The sequence below is a fragment of the Ammodytes marinus genome (assembly GCF_949987685.1).
Source record: "Ammodytes marinus genome assembly, chromosome: 16".
Lineage (NCBI taxonomy): Eukaryota > Metazoa > Chordata > Actinopteri > Uranoscopiformes > Ammodytidae > Ammodytes > Ammodytes marinus.
Window position 1 is genome coordinate 4,293,240 of NC_137220.1, and position 17,500 is coordinate 4,310,739.

The 17,500-nt window shown below is 41.9% G+C and overlaps 2 protein-coding genes across 2 annotated transcripts in view; one reads left to right on the plus strand and one right to left on the minus strand.

Moving 5' to 3' along the window:
• Positions 1–17,500, plus strand: part of tmem104 (transmembrane protein 104) — a 324,830-nt gene that overhangs the window by 140,342 nt on the left and 166,988 nt on the right. The gene's annotated exons all lie outside the window — the stretch shown is intronic.
• The window catches only part of grin2ca (glutamate receptor, ionotropic, N-methyl D-aspartate 2Ca), a gene marked incomplete at both ends in the record, with an annotated part of 63,815 nt that continues 52,467 nt past the window's right edge, over positions 6,153–17,500 (minus strand). Inside the window, 6 exon segments of the mRNA XM_080043367.1 lie at positions 6,153–7,224; positions 7,946–8,553; positions 12,092–12,324; positions 13,125–13,312; positions 14,205–14,365; positions 16,544–16,773. Of these exon segments, the coding sequence (XP_079899493.1) occupies positions 6,153–7,224; positions 7,946–8,553; positions 12,092–12,324; positions 13,125–13,312; positions 14,205–14,365; positions 16,544–16,773 (2,492 nt within the window).

Below are 17,500 nucleotides of genomic sequence, written 5' to 3' on the forward strand. Positions count from 1 at the left end.
ATACGCAAAATCTTCCCTGAAGTAAGTACTCATCTTTGCTGAACATTGGGCTTGTTCTACGTGCTTTAGATTGGCCAGAACTGCACAATATACGACCATACAATTGAATGATATTCTTTTTTGTATAGTGTATCGTGTATAGTGTATAGAGTCAGCTGTTTTGCTGAGTGGAAGTACTGTAGTTGTTATATTTTCGCTTATCGGCCCAGATGGTGTAATTTTCAATCAACATTAAAGCTGTTGTAGCAGTTTTCTACGGGCAATTGGGCTTAGAATTCCTCATGTAGAACAAAGAAATATGCTGATACGAGGGTTGTAATTTCTGTAAAATCAACTTAGAACAACCTGGATATTGTACGGTAGCTGTCTGGATTTGGCCAACGAAATATGATAAAGATGGCTCGTTTGATTTTTCACTAAAATACATAAATGAGTAAAAAAGGAAATTTTGTAAATGGCTGCATAAGTAAAAATGTATGGGTGGGATTCAGATGTTTCAGAAGAGCTCTTTGCGTTTTATTAAGACATGTTATGATACACACTGTGAGGGAATTTTGGGTCTTTAGTTGTAATATTAATGGGAAAGATTAATAGGTCATACATGCCTATCCTTGTGTGTTTGTCTCTCAGACTCTAGGTCAGCCTTGGAGCCTGTTAGGAGACACTTAGGTCAGTTGTATAGATAAAGTCTCATCTCCTTAGACTCCAGAATGTTATGGTTCACTGTGTTCAGCTCTGAACCAAAACATTGGTACGCTTGGTGGGGGAGGTGTTAGAGATAGCGCAAGGTTAATACACACACACACACACACACACACACACACACACAGCACAAGGTTAATACACAGCTCTAAGCATGTGTCTGGGGGAATTGAAGTGCAAGTCACAAGAGTTGCAGTCCGGTTCTCCTTGGCCAAGTCTGTAATAAATATTGCTTCTTCATAATTCATCCAAGTCTCCTGAAATATTCTTCCACCTGAGTTGACCTTCAACCTTAACAGAACTTCCATCAAACACACTATTGGTTTCCATTGGGCAAGTTGTTTGTTGTTTGCTGTTTTTTTTTTTTTTTTTTTTTATTCCCGGTAAAGGGTTTTTACTGGGAGTTTTTTCTCAGCCGAGCTAAGGGTGTAAGGGCAGGGTGTCATATTGTATCATATTGTATCATATATCATATTGTATGAAATGTAAAGACCACTGAGACAAATGTGTTTGTGCTAAACAAATAAAACTGATTTGAATACGACTAGCAAACTGCTGATCACGTTTCCAAATTAGTTCAATGTTCACTACGTCACACTTATTAATAATAATAATAATAATTGCTTGGATTTATATAGCGCCTTTCATGATACTCAAAGCGCTTTACAGGGTTCCAGACAATTCGTTCACACACAGTCATACCGGTGGTGGTAAACTACCATAGTAGCCACAGCTGCCCTGGGGCAGACTGACAGAAGCGAGGCTGCCATTCAGCGCCATCGGCCCCTCCGACCACCACCTCAAACATACAGCAGTCATACACATTCACACGAGGCAAGGTGGGTGAAGTGTCTTGCCCAGGGACACAACGACCATGACACAAGTGGCCGGGGCTGGGATCGAACCGCCAACCCTAGGATCATTGGCCAACCAGCTTAACCACCTGAGCCACAGTCGCCCTCTACTTGATGTATTCTAATCATGATGGTTTTTATGCCCTCTGTAAAGCACACTTTTTTTGTGTGTGTGTGAGAATTTCACACAATCTTTAAAAAGGAGAGAGAGAGAGAGAGATAGAGAGAGAGAGAGAGAGAGAGAGGGACTTAATTTGTCACGTTACAAAGCACACAGATCCCCGTACCAAGTCTATAATTATTGTTTGGAAATAAATTAAGATTGGGTCTGCTTGCACTGAGAAATAGCTCATATATATTCTTCGACTTGAGATATTATTTTACAGGCTCCAGAAATCAGTTTAGAGTCCGTTCTCACAGTTATTAAGCGCTTGCGGCATTTAAATTAATCTCTCAATGTCCAATTATGGGTCAGGGGATTTTTTCACATATGCTAGAGAGGGCTCATTGCTTAGTGATAACAGTGAGAGGGCTCAGGTTAATAGGGGCGCCGTGCTGTGATGAAGCTACTCAAGGCAATTTAACCCGGAATTTAACCTTCAAATTATATTAAAAGTCAGCTGGAAAGTTACACGGCTATCTACTTAACATTGTAGTTTTTTACGAGGGCTGAGTGTCCAATTAGTGTCCATATTGTTGAGGCTACTAGAGCAAGAGTAAAAGTTAAAGACACAGTTATTAAAGCTGGGGTATGTGATTTTTGATTGGTCAAAATTAACATGAGCTGTACACTTTGACCAATCAGAGCGAGGCTTCCGATTCTCTGTTCTTATTGGCTGTTGGGACTGTCCATTCACTTTGGCACCGACTTTGTTGGTGTAGAGCGTGTCAGGGAGGGACCATAGGGGAGGGACCAAAGAGAGCAAGTGGAGCGGTTGAGGTATTTAGATTTGAATTTCTATCCCAACTGCCATTTTCTCCCCAAATCCTCCACCCCAGCTTTAAAGGTGCAGTTTGTAAAGGAACATAACACAACAAAAGTTTTACACATCATCGTAAACCTTTTAAGTTGTTGTAAACTTTCAAGTAAAACCCGTAAAATTGCCCAGGGAGAGAGAGAGAAACTCAGCCACCAGACGAGGTATTATCTAATCTGCGGGATTTGAACCAGTGACCACTTGGTTGAATAGCTGACTGGCCCCGAAAGGACCGAATGCGCCACCACTACCCCCCTTCACAGTTAAGGAAAAGCCAACTAGCTCCCAGTGATGCAAATCTAATGGAATATAAATCAGTAAGGCACTGAGGCATTCTGTATTGCATTTAAATATTTATTCTACTGTATTGTTCAAAACTTTCTGCACATTGGGGCGACTGTGGCTCAGGTGGTAGAAAACCAAGAAATATTGAAGATAGAGGCTATTGTAATTCTTGAAGCCCTTTAAAACATACCTTTGCTTTTTGTAACATCAATAACTATGTAGGTTATAACTATGTAGGTTTTTTTTAAGATATTTTTTTTGGCATTTTTTTGCTTTATTGACAGTGTAGAGACAGAGTTGAAATGGGGCAGAGAGGGGAGTGACATGCAGAGAACGACCGCGGGTTGGAATCGAACCCGGGTCCGCTGCTGGCCGAGGCCCATGGGGGGGGCTAAGAGCGGCCCCTTCCAGGTAAATTATTTTAATGTCATTAACAGCATGCTCACAACATTAATATGTTTCACAGCACAATATTGGTCCATAATGGGCGCTCCCCATTGCTTGCTAATGTGCAGTAACTAATCAAGGTTAATAGTTTTATATGTCCAGTGTGGTGCCAAAGAATCCCTGCAGGCAATTATACCGCTGTGAATAGTAAAGCTACAGTGCGTAACTTTTTCATATAAAAATTAAGGTCTTGTTACATTCAATCAACCGCCAAATGAGTTGACACAAAGATGGTTATTAAGCCTATTATCAGCTCCACAAAACTCTCTCTGTATTTCTCAGTATGGCAGCGTTTACAAACTGGTGTCTCCCCCCCCCCCCCCTGACAATGGTGCAGGAGCTCAGAAAAAATCCCAAGAAGAAGAGCCCAAGAAATGTTTCAGTTGTTGATTCTACTGCTAAGAAACGTACAGCAGAAGGTATAGAATCCAGGTGCCATCACTGAAGGCTTTACCTCATGTAGATGCACCGACAGTGTTGTTGTAATTACTCAGAATTCCTTATCTATATTACATAATACATCATTGGAAGGTCTATTTTTATGATTTTAAATATGCATACATTAATAATGGGATCAGTTTCATGTCTATCAGTTCACTGTCGACTATTTAATTTTAACGGTTGAAGGCACTTTTACTGGAGTGCACACACACACACACACACACACACACACACACACACACACGCACACGCATACAGCAGGCCAAGGTCAGAATCCAAGGCACTCAATTTGAACTGGGTAACATATACCTTATTCCCATAATCATCCCCTCTGTCCCGGGCCGGCAAATTAATATGATAGATTGTGTGTGAGACAAAGTGTGTGTGTGTGTGTGTGTGTGTGTATGTGTGTGTGTGTGTGTGTGTGTGTGTGTGTGTGTGTGTGTGTGTGTGTGTGTGTGTGTGAGACAAAGTGAAAAGTCAAGGAACCACATTCATTATACTGTATGTCAGTGTGTGGGGCGTGGCAGGACATGCTTAACATACAGATTGAGATCACAAATGATACCAAAAGGCCCTTGAGAAAGACCTTGATCTTTATTATTAAAGGGGGACTGTAACAATTGAAATACATGTGATATATATATATATATATTTTTGTCTTATAATATATGGTTTTTCCCTTGTTAAATCCCAGTGAAATTATATTAATTACCAATGGGGTGGAGCAGTAGGCTTAGCTCTGCACCCAAGGCCGGGGATTTAATTAAAAGAAATGTACAGAATATATATCCGTGGTTTGATCATGACATTATCTTAAAGGTGCACTGTGTAGTTTCAGAGGAGGGGGATTTGTTTACATTCACAGAGCCTGCAGTTAGTTCATAAAACACATTTTCCCTACATGTAATTCTTAGTTTTGAATAATTCTATCATCATACATCAAGGCATTTTTTTATTTTGAGGAACCTGGAACCGAACGTAAGACTAGAATATGTTTAGTAAACCAAACTGTGGGCCCTGCTGCTGTAAACAACAACAGTAACTTTTCAGGAAGCTTTCTCTAACTTCAAACAGTGTTCCAGGGATCTGCATTTTACCTGTGAGGAAAGTTTGTTTATTCAGTTATGGAGAATAAACCTTAGAAAATGTTTCACTTCTCTCTGACACACCCAAAGTTACACAGTGCACCTTTAATATGTCATCTTTCAATTGACATAGTGGGTATATTGAAATGATTTTGAAAAAAAAAGAGAAAAAAAATTCTTAATTCGTTATCAGATCGAGAGGCTACAGTATATATCGTCTCCCACATTTCTTTCACATTGCAACACACCATTTTAACATCCTTTAAAGGTGCTACGAGGAACTTTTATATATTTCTGAAACAGTCTCATTTTTCCTCTAAATTACATGTAACAGCAAACGAGACCATCAGTGCAAAGAATGCTATTTTTTATATAGTTTTTCATAATGCCTTTGTCATGTGTATACCGCTCACCCAGGAACAACAGCTGGCGTAGTAAAAACACTACCGCTTTTGTCCAAAGGGGGGCGCAAGGATTAACACAATCTGAAAGTTCCTCGGAGCACTTTTAAATAACAATCAACAGGTTAAATTATTATGTATTAAACACTTTTTTCATATCGTTCATAAATATTATTTTACGTTTGGCTTACAAAGTCCCCAGCAGTAGTTTTGCTTCGTCGGTGTATTTTTCCTTTACATGTCGCTCGCTGCCCGAGATATTATTGCACTGATGTTTGAGAGTCAACGCTCTCAAATACACTGTTGGTGTAGAGTTTAATTTTTGCTTTAAAAGGGGGAAAAAGTGATTCTGGAGAACGCTTGTTGTCAGAATTTTTTTATGTTAAAATGTGACTATCTCCTCACGATCTGCTACCTGTACGTATTGTGTGCGCTGAAAAGAAATCCAGTGTTAATACACAGCCTAGGCTCTGTAAATGAGCAAGTTGCTGACTTACATTTTTGTCTTAGTTTTGTTTAGTTTGTTCAAACATCATCATCATATCATCGAAGATTACTTTCACTATACGCTTGAAAGGGGAAAAACGCAAATAACCTACTAACATACATACCAGTTTACAGAGCCTAGGCTGTGTATGACCCCCCCCATTCATTTTCAGGGCACACACAGTAGCGCTACAGACAGGTAGCGGATCATGAAAAAACGATATTCCCCGATTTCGACAAAAAGTTATTTCGACAACAAGGCATTCTCCAGAATCCCTGACTCCCCCTTTATCCGGAGGCTGATTTGGAGTGACCCTCCCCCCCACCCCCCCCCGCCCCCGCAGGCATCTCTTCAAGAGTTTTTAAAACCTAGAGAATAGAATATAATCTTTATTGTCATTGCATAACAGGTCCATATCCAATGAAATCTCAGTGCTATTCGAAGTCCATTAAAGATTACAGATATTTTCTTCACACTTCAGATTCCAGGCTGGATACTCGGCCCCACGGCTTTGGCACATAGGGACTGTTGACTCGCCGCGCCACCAACACCTGCCTCCTCTCCCTGCTACCACTAGGTCCTGCTTCTTCCCTCTTCGTTGTCCCGTCGTAGTGGTGCCCGAACATGTTGTTGTGATGATAAACCACGGGCCGGTTGTCAGTCATACTCATACGGCTATCCGGGCAGTGGCTCGTACAGGGAAAGAGATGGCACATGTCCTTGGAATTGTCATAAAATTGGGGTGCCCCTTGCGCCATGGGTCCCACGTACACCGGTAAGTCCGTGTACGAGTTCAGGTACGTTGAGTAGTGTCTATGCACCACTGTGGACGACGATCGACGTAGTGCGGCGGCATTTTGCAATATGGCCTCCCTGTAAGATGGAAGCCTGGTTGATTCCGAGTACTTCAGCTTTTGCTTGTAAGGGTACGAGTTCATATGCGCCGGATCCAAGTACGCTGGCTCCGCGGACAAGGGGTAGCAGGACAAATTGTGCCCCAGACTTCCGTACAACTTGTGGGGCTTGGGGTTGGCTACTACCACCCTGGGAAACAGATCGGGCATGTCTACTCTAGCGGAGGGAGGTGCGGATGTCGACGGCTTGGTTTCGTCGACTTGGTGGATTCTATCGTTGCCCCAAGTAGCTTTTAAGAAAGAGGCGCGACGGTTAAGTTTGTCCTTTCCTAGCAAAGGTATATCATCCATTTCCGGCTCCAAATAAGACTTCATACAGGAGCTACAACTAGCGCTAGTGCCCGGGTAGTGTCCAGGAGTGCAGGACATTGCAGCAGCAGAGACAGTGGGCGGCGGTGGGGCGTGTGTGTGCGCGTGTGTGTGTGCGTGGTTGTTTAGGAGGTGGTTGGCTCTCAGCTCGGCGAGGCAGGGTCGGGGTTCGTCGTAATCCACTCGAACTCGAGGGTCCGCGGCGTCGAACACGTAGCTGTGGGACCGGCGGCGGCGGCTAACGCAGTCGGGCGGGTAGCTTAGCTTCCTGCGTAGAGGACCTTTGTGTTCCAAGTAGATATCGGGAACCTGGAACTCCCTGGAAGGTACAAGAAGGCAAAGAGAGGGACTTTTATTTGTATAGCACATTTTGGCAGACAAAGGCAACTCAAAAAGCTTTATATTAAAACATCAATCAACCAATAAAGTATACAGTCGAATAAAAAACTATTTAAAAAGCTAAATTACAAGATGGAATAGGCCATATTAAAAAGAAAAGTTTTTAGCGTTGACAAAGTTCAACATTTTAAAAAAATATATTTTTGTCTACGGCACAATCGTTCCTGTAACTGTGTGCGTTTTCGATCCAGAAATGGGCAAAAAAGTAGCGCATCCAGGTTAGCTTGCTCCCCTTGACAACCAGTGTTTGAGCTAAGCTAACCTGGATGAGAAACCGTTGCCTATTTCTAAATTTCCAAAAAATGCACACACTGTTTCAGGAACGGTTTCTGTCGCCTTTCCTTTTCTTGAGACCTAGTGTGAGGAAAAAAGCTAAGCATTACAAATTTTGAACTATTCCTTTAAAAGCGGTCAGAATCTGGGCTTGTCTAATATCATCTGGAAGGCTATTCCAGGTCTTTGTTGCATAATTCTTACAATAAAATTTAACTCAACTTGACTTTCTTGTCTACAGACTAGTATTAACTTTTAGTATCATGTTAGACCAAATGACACTTTATGGATGATTCAATTTAACAATGAAAAGTGCTTAACAAATTAAATGTATAATTATTATCATTCATAACAGAACGCTGCTTCACCTGTACGGTACAAACGGAGATGTCGGATGCCTTGCTGCCGGGTTTTCCACGTACAGTCTGCCGCCATGATGATGTGGGTTAACCGTCGCCGAGGTACCCGGCTCTCTGATGGGGATATGAGGGCTGCTCAGACTCGATATGGGAAGGGTCCTCTCGAAAACATGCTGGTTGTTTCGCGTCGGTAGCGTGTATCGTAGCGGGGCAGGTCTTGGCACCACCACCCTGTTTTTATCCAGGAGGGGCTGGTTGGAAGTGTCCGTGTAGTGCAGTGGAAACGAGGGCGTGAGGGCCCGTTGCGGATAGGGCGAGTGGTGGTTGTCCGAAATGCTCGAGATATAGGGCAAGCGGCTATGGGCTAAATCAGTGGTGAGGACTCGCGGAGAAAGCCCGGTCCGAACGTTAACATCACCTCCGCGCCTGCTCCAGCTTTCGATTGTTTTGGTGGCGTTGTCGAGAGAGTTTTCTACGCGGGCGGTTGACACCATGTCTTTAGCGGTCTGTAGCATCTTGAGCATGTTGGCTTGGGTGTAGTTGGCGGTGACGTCCGGGCTAGGCATGCTGCCGTTTCGGTCGCTCCCCTCGACCCCGTTGAAGCAGCTGTAGATGCCCTGTAAAGAGAGACAGAAGGGAAAGGGGATTAGGATTATTTTTTCACAATATTTTTGGTGTTGTTTGTTTTTTATCTATTAACAACATACACACACAAACAAACATTTGCACCATTTAAAAACAATAATTAAGTTATTTTCTTAAAAAAAAAAAAAAAAAAGGTACATTCGTCATAATATGGTAAATGGACTTGACTTATATAGAGCTTTTCTAGCCGATTTTCTCAGCCCCAAAGCGCTTTACATATCTTACCACATTCACCCATTCATACACACACTCATACAATAGTCTTGTAGTCACAGAAGAGTGGAATTATAGGACTTAAAGGTGCAGCCAGCGATTAAGGAAAAAAAATAAAATAAAAAAGTTTTCCTTAATAAAGAGGATAATTAATGTGACAGTAGTTTAAAGGTGGAGTCAGTGATTCTGGAGACATTTTAAAAACTAAATTGGTCAAACTCAGTGAATATCTCCTCATGATCCGCTACCTGCCTGTACTGTGTGTGCTAAAAAATCTGGTGTTAATACACAGTCTAGGCTCTGTAAACTGGTATGTAAACAAAGGGGGCCCACCATAACTAACAACATGTCCATTTACAGAGCCTAGGCTTTGTAATAACACTGTATTTTTTTCCTTCAGCACAAACACAGTACGGATTGTAACGATATATTCACTGATTTTGACAAAAAGTGATTTTGACAACAAGCGTTCTCCAGAATCACTGACTCCACCTTTATATCTCATCACATTCTTGAAATGAACCAACAATCTACTGAACTCCCAAAGGTTTTCAGTTATATTTCGCCACAGTAACAAAGATACATTTAGCCAATTTCGTCAACATTTCTATCATCTTACTCAACAAATGAGGTGAAAACTATAATATAGAAAGCTGTGCTTGCAGATAGACATTCACCCTGCGTTCCAAATCACATACTTTTTCTTTATGCTACACTACATACTAAAGGACAGAAGAGTTTTAGGGCCACAGGAGAGAGAAAAAAAATCAGATAAGGAAGATTAAAATGTCAAAAATAAAGATGAATACTGCAAAATGCTATTGGAGTTAGTGGGGCATTTAAGTATTTTCAGCATACTACAATTGACGTGCATGTATTGGGACATCCTAAATCTTTTTTTCTGGCGTACTAAATAGTAGGGAAGTATGGGGATTGGAACGCAGGGTCATTGTTGTTTCTGGTAGCTTAATTTCTGTGTAACTGTTTGAAATGCGAAGAACTTGATTTAAAAAAAAACAAACATCCCAGGCATATAAATGAGTGAGTTGCTGATCAAGCACTTATCATAATAGCTTCTCCATTGTTGTCCTTCTTGCTTTATTTTACTTTCAAATTATGTTTGTATATGTTTGGAATACTTAATCCAATCCGTGACTAGTGTTGAAAGGTTTTTATAATAGGACAATTTAAATTCAATTCCTCATAGATCATGACTAACATTTCAATTATTCCGTATCCGAAAAGTTATTTTATGGCTTAAAGGAGCTACGAGGAACTTTTAAAATATTTCTGAAACAGTCTAATTTTTCCTCTGATGATCATAAATTACAATGTAACAACAAACCAGACCATCAGTGCAAAAGAATGTTATTTTTATATAGTTTTTCTTATTGCCTTTGTCATGGGTATATATGCTCACCCAGGAACAACAGCTGGCGTAGTTAAAACACTACCGCTTTTGTCCAAAGGGGGCTGCTAGAATTAAAACAAACTAAAAGTACCTCAGAGCACCTTTAAACAAATTGTATTTCACCACATAGCATAACATAACTCGTACAAATCTACCTCCACATGGATAATTTCCTTATCAAAATTATAACGGGCGCAGCGCACGCTTGACGACTTCAGTTCACCCCTCCTGTCACCCATGTTTGGTTACTGTCACTCTATGTCTCTTGGCGGGGTATAACTGTAAACAGATTATTGTTGTTCTGTAACATGTACAATGACAAAATAAAGCTGAATCTTGACTCAAAATGTAGGTAATATTGTTCCGGTCGCAGACATGTGTCTATGAAACCAAACGGACCTACGTAGCCGGAGCTGTGAGCTTCTAAGCGAAAGGATGTCTAACCAACCATTGAAGGAGATAGCAGCCCTTTTACGACTGCATTCATTTTTCACATCCATAACTATTACATTATCTGCAAACTTCACACTGTAAAAAGTGTTTTGGTTCTGGGTTGACATTTTTATAACTTTAGCACAACTCAGTAGATGTCAGTTGGTAGGGCGCCCCCCTCTCCTCCCCCCCCCATGGGCCTCGGCCAGCAGCGGACCCGGGTTCGATTCCAGCCCGCGGTCGTTCTCTGCATGTCACTCCCCTCTCTGCCCCATTTCAACTCTGTCTCTACACTATCAATAAAGCATAAAAAATGCCCAAAAAAATGCTATAAAAGGGAGACTGTATCCTTGTACTTTATTGATAATAACAACAAACTCGCGGCTATAACTTTGATTTATGAACAATACGCCAAACATTGTCTTGGCAAGCTGCACTGGCCTTGTTGCTGCAAATGCCTCTTAAATGTCAAAGACTAAATGTTATAATATGGAAGACAGGTGAAATGTGCATTATATAGAATGTAGTAGTGACATAATAACTTAAAGGTGTAGTCAGTGATTCTGGAGAACGCTTGTTGTCGAAATCACTTTTTGTCAAAATCAGTGAATATCTCCTCAAGATCCGCTACCTGTCCGTACTGTGTGTGCTGAAAACAGAACCTGGTGTTAATACACAGCCTAGGCTCTGTAGACTGGCATGTAAACAATAGGTATGTAAACAAAGGGGGGCCGCCGTAGCTAGCAAAATGTCCAATTACAGAGCCTAGGCTGTGTATTTATTAACAATGGATTTTTATCAGCGCATACACACACAGTACGAATCATGAGGAGATATTCACTGATTTTGACAAAAAAATTATTCTCCAGAATGACTGACTACACTTTAATAGTAACAAACTTTTGTGCTGAATCACACACACACACACACACACCCCCCTCCCCCCACATACACACACACTGTATAACATTTAAAGGTGCAGTGTGTAATATGACATCATCAAGAAAGTTCTACAAAGTTCTAGAATGCAACGCTCCCTGGGTAACCCCAACCCTTTCAAATAATAACAGAAGCTACAGTGGCCTTCAAGGACAAGAACAATTCTAAATTTTAAACAATGCTCCTGATGACATTCCAACTATGACACTTTCAAGATGCCGGCACTAGGCCTTGGTCCAAAGTATGCAGAAATAGGGATGAATACGAGACCCTTTCTAAGGAAAAAATAATAATTCTTAAAAAAAAAAATCAGCTATTATGCACTAAATTAAATGTACTTATGGATATTATAATTACTTTCTACAAAATCTGCTAGGAAATAAAACCCAAAATTCTACACACTGCAGGTTTAAACACTCACCCTGCTGATGCACACACACACACAGACACACACAGACACACACACACACCCCTCCTTCCCCCCCACACGCACAGTACAATACCAAATCACTCACCCTGCTGATGCCCAACATGTAATCCAGCCTGTGAGCCCGGCGGACGGAGTGCCTTAGTTTCCAGTAAAGCAGATGTTCCCAGGCGAAGACGAGCAGACTGAGCCCCATGGCGACCAGCAGCATGTAGAAGACCCCGGCCATGTTGTCTATGTCCAGCTTGCTGCTCATCACTTCCTTCTTCTCGTTACGGCAGATTCCTGTCAGCCACACCGTCTGCAGCTTCTGGGTGTCACCTGGGAGGGAGGGGTGGGTGGGGGGGGGGGGGAGGAGGGGTCACAGAATATAGATTAAGGTATTATTTGCAAGTACATTCACTATTTTGTAAAGGTTTTTTCTTTTAGTAACTACTAGGAATGTTTGAATGACCTACTACATCATTATTTTTAATTATTAATTTTTTTAACGTTATTTTTCAATTTTTTTAAACTACTAAATACTTTTTTTTTTGTTGTAAGCTATTTAGTCTGCAACTTCTGGGTGTCACCTGGGAGGGAGGGTCATAGAAATACAAATGTTAGACTTATTTGCTACTACATTACTGTTTATAGTTATTCATTACTTACTACATATAGGCTATATATATATTTTGTTTTTCATAACTAATATTTTTATTTAATTTTTTATTTATTTTTAGTAACCACTACATTTTTATGCATGAAATACTAATTTAGTAACTACTACACACGTTTTTTGTTGTTGTTTTAAGCTATTTAAAATCACATCGTCTGCAACGTTTGGGAGGGAGTCACAGAATACAAATGTAAGTCTTATTTGTTATTTTGTAAACTGTTTTATTAGTAACTACGACATTTTTATGCATTACCTACTACATCATCTTTTTTTTTTAATAACTACAACATAGGTTTTTTTTTATTTCTTAATTTTTTTTAGTAAAAATAGAAAAAAAAAACTATGTTGTCATGTAATTTATGATCATCAGAGGAAAAATTTGACCGTTTTCAGAAATATTTAAAAGTTCCTCGTAGCTACATTAAACATTATTTTTGTATCTACAGTATTATGCAGGATTTACCATCAGCCAAAAACTGCAGCAGGGCGAGGTTTATGGGCCGTGTCCAGCGTGACTCTTTCTGCAGCGCGATGCCGTAGCCCGTGGTCGCAAACACCTTCCCGCTGCCGATGGTCACCAGCTTACAGCCCTCGTCTTTCCCCGCCATGTAGTTCAACACCGCAGCGTCGTAGATAAACGCATCCAGTTTCCTATGAAAGAAAAATATTTTATTACTCAAAGAAATGTACATATATGGGTGGCTGTGGTGAAGTGTGTAGGGCGGTTCAGTCCCCCCACTCCCACTCCCCCTCACACACACACACATACACCCCGCCACCACCATTAACTTGGCTACAGACTGACAGCCAGGAAACTATCAAGGACTCTCCTGAACATTCAGCACTTTATTCCGACTGATGTCTGTTTTTTTTGATATGTCTGTTGTTTGCTTGTTGTTTTATATGAGAGTCTGATCATTTTTTATTATTTATTTATGCTGCTTTTTTTAATACTGTATGAACTAGTGACAAACGGCATTTCGTTTCATTTTCTGTATGGAAGTACAGTCTGTTGAAATGACAATAAAATGAATCTTGAATCTTGAATCAGTCGTCCACACAATGGGGAGACAGAGAGAGAGAGAGAGAGAGAGAGAGAGAGAGAGAGAGAGAGAGGGGGGGGGAGGATGACATGCAGTAAAGGTCCACGGGTCGGATTTGAACCCGCAACCACTGAGACAAAAACTGAGTCCATATGGTACGCGCTCTATTCACTACGCCAATATGTCCCCCCCACCCATGTTAAAACTAAACCCATGCCCATTCTTTGCAGACAGGCACAAACACAGACAGACAGACAGACAGACAGACAGACAGACAGACAGACAGACAGACAGACAGATAGACAGATAGATAGATAGATAGATAGATAGATAGATAGATAGATAGATAGATAGATAGATAGACAGACAGACAGAGAAACAAACAGACAGAAAGAGAGAGAGACAGACAGACCGACATAAAGAGAGACAGAGAAACAGACAGACAGACAGACACACACACAGACCCTCCCCCCCCCCCACACACACACAGACACACCCACCCTGTTTTGAGGCTGTTGAGGGCGTCCTCCACTCCCTTCTGGTTGTATTTGACCATGTGTGCGTGCATCTCCGGGTAGTTGCTCCGGATGTTGCGCTCTGTGCTTCCGTTTGGGACGGTCCCGAAGCGGAACGGAGGGTACTGCTCCTGGGGCTTTTGAAACTGCACAAAGAGAAGGAATAGATTTAGGTTTTTTTTCACCGCCCCACATGTAGATATTTAAAGTTACAGTGCGTAACTTTTTCATATAAATTTATCGGCTCCACAAAACTCTCTCTGTATTTCTCAGTATGGCAGCGTTTACAAACTGGTGTGTGTGTCCCCCAACCCCCCGACAATGGTGCAGGAGCTCAGAAAAATCCCCAAGAAGAGCCCAAGAAATGTTTCAGTTGTTAATATTTATTTTAGCCTAGGGATTTGTTTAATGGGAGTATAGACTAAGAAATCCATGTTAAGCCAGAAGCACAAAGAATGGGTTGTAAACTATTTGCTCTAAAACAACTGAGGGGATAACAGAGACATTATGAGGGAAAGACCAAGCTGTCTACTGATCATTACGTTTCTCGTCTCGTTTAGACTTAAAGCTGGGGTATATGATTTGGGGAGAAAATGGCAGTTGGGATAGAGATTTGAATCCATATACCTCAACCGCTCCACTTGTTCTCTTTGGTCCCTCCTCTTTGGTCCCTACCCCAGCTTTAAGGCTTGTTGGCAAAATCACTTTTTGTCAAAATCAGTGAATATCTCCTCAAGATCTGCTACCTGTCCGTATTGTGTGTGTGTGTGTGTGTGTGTGTGTGTGTGTGTGTGTGTGTGTGTGTGTGTGTGTGCGTGTGTGTGTGCGTGCGTGCGTGCGTGTGTGTGTTGAAACCCCCCCCCCCACCCTCCTCAAAATCAGAGCATGTTGACAGCGAGTACATTACTGAACAGCGTTCTACAGAGGGGGATTGCAGGTTGAACTTGCTGTTTGGTCCAGCTGTGCCGGAGCCCTCAGGTTAAGTAAATGCAAACGACTTACAAGATGAACAACCAGGGAAAGTGACCTTGTATCAGACGAGAGAGTGATGGAGACAGGCCGAGTGTGTGTGTGTGTGTGTCTGTGTGTGTGTGTGTGTGTGTGTGTGTGTGTGTGCATGAGTGTGTCTGTGTGTGTGTGTGTGTGTGTGTGTGTGGTGTGTGTGCTTGCGTGTGTGTGTGTGTGTGTGTGTGTGTGTGTGTGTGTGTGTGTGTGTGTGTGTGTGTGTGTGTGTGTGTGTGTGTGCGTGTGTGTGTGGGCTAAGGACGCTGCTGTGTTAAGGTAGATGATTACCTCATCTCTACTGAGTATACACACTTCACTTTATATAGAGCAGTCCCCTTGTGAGGCGGTAACACATCATATTAACTTTGACATTTGACAATTTCGACATTGAACAACCTCATCCAATACACCATTTGTGTCACATCTCTTTGCTATGTAGTACCGGAAAAACGTGTACGCAGAATATTTTAAGCGACATTTTGTCAACATATATTAGGTTAGCTTAAAGCTGGGGTGTATGATTTCTGATTGGTCAAAGTTAACATGAGCTGTACACTTTGACCAATCAGAGCGAGGCTCCGATTCTCTGTTCTTATTGGCTGTTGGGACTGTCCATTCACTTTAACACGACTTTGTTGGTGTAGTAGAGCGTGTCAGGGAGGGACCATAGGGGAGGGACCAAAGAGAACAAGTGAAGCGGTTGAGGTATTTGGATTCGAATCTCTATCCCAACTGCCATTTTCTCCCCAAATCCTCCACCCCAGCTTTAATCTAAGTAAGAGTCATAGAGAGGTATAAGTATAAGGACTGTCCTCACCAGTATTACCTGTTTGGTTAAACATCTGGTGTCCGAGAGGGAACATGTATTTTGTACAAGAGCCCAAGGTCAAACTGGATAGATGTTATATCAGCAGTGAAACACCTTGTAGCTCATGTTTGGGTTGATAAAGTGTCTGAGTTTGACACCACAGAGCACAGTTTGCGTCCTGATTCCTAGCGCTCTAACCACTACGCCATGAGCGCCCCAATAGAGATACTTTTTTAGATGAAAGAGTATGAGTGTGTGTGTGTGTGTGAGAGGGAGGGAGGGAGGGAGTGAGTGAGTGAGTGAGTGAGTGAGTGAGTGAGTGAGTGAGTGAGTGAGTGAGTGAGTGAGTGAGTGAGTGAGTGAGTGAGGTGTGTGTGTGAGTGAGTGCGTGCGTGCGTGTGTGTGTGTGTGTGTGCTTCTGTGTGTGTGTGTGTGTGTGTGTCTCTGTGTGTGTGTGTGTGTGTGTGTGTGTGTGCTTCTCTGTGTGTGTGCTTCTCTGTGTGTGTGTTACCTTTTTATCGCTCAGTCCGGACACAGTGTCGATGTATTGCTCCTGGATCATGAATGCTGCCAGGTTGGCCGTGTACGAAGCCAGGAAGATGACAGCAAAGAACGCCCACACCAGAACCATGATCTTACTGGTGGTTCCCTTCGGGTTCTCGATGGGAACCGAGTTATTGAAGACAATCCCCCACAGCAGCCACACGGACTTCCCTATGGTGAATGTGGGACCGCCGGGGTCTAGGGGGCAAGAAAGAGTGGATAGGATTCAATGTTAGAAAATGCACTTTACAATGTCTCTGCTACCGGGGAAGCTGGTCAGAGTTGATGGGAAGAAGGATGGAGCCAAATACAGGGCAGAAAAACCTGTTAGAGTCTGCAAAAGACTTGAGACTGGGGTGGAGGTTCACCTTCCAGAAGGTTAAATACCCTAAACATACAACCAGATCTACTATGGAATGGTTTAGATCAAAGCATAGTCATGTGTTAGAATGGCGCAGTCAAAGTCCAGACCTCAATACAATCGAGAATATCTGGAAAGACTTGAAAATTGCTGTTGACAGATGCTCTCCATCCAATCTGATGCTGAATCTGAAGCTTGAGCTATTTTGCAAAGAAGAATGGGCAAAAATATCAGTCTGTAGATGTGCAAAGCTGGTAGAGACATACCCCAATAGACTTGCAGCTGTTATTGCAGCGATAGGTGGTTGTACTACGTATTGACTCAGGGGGCTGAATACTTATGCACGCCATGCTTTTCAGTTTTTTATTTCTAAAACAATTTTTAAATCATATTTCATTTTCATTCCACTTCACAGTGATGCACCACCTTGTGTTGGTGTATCACATGAAATCCCAGTGAAATAAATGTACGTGTGTGGTTTTAATGTGACAAAATGTGGAAAATTCCAAGGGGTATGAATACTTTTGCAAGCCACTGTAGATAGATAGATAGATAGATAGATAG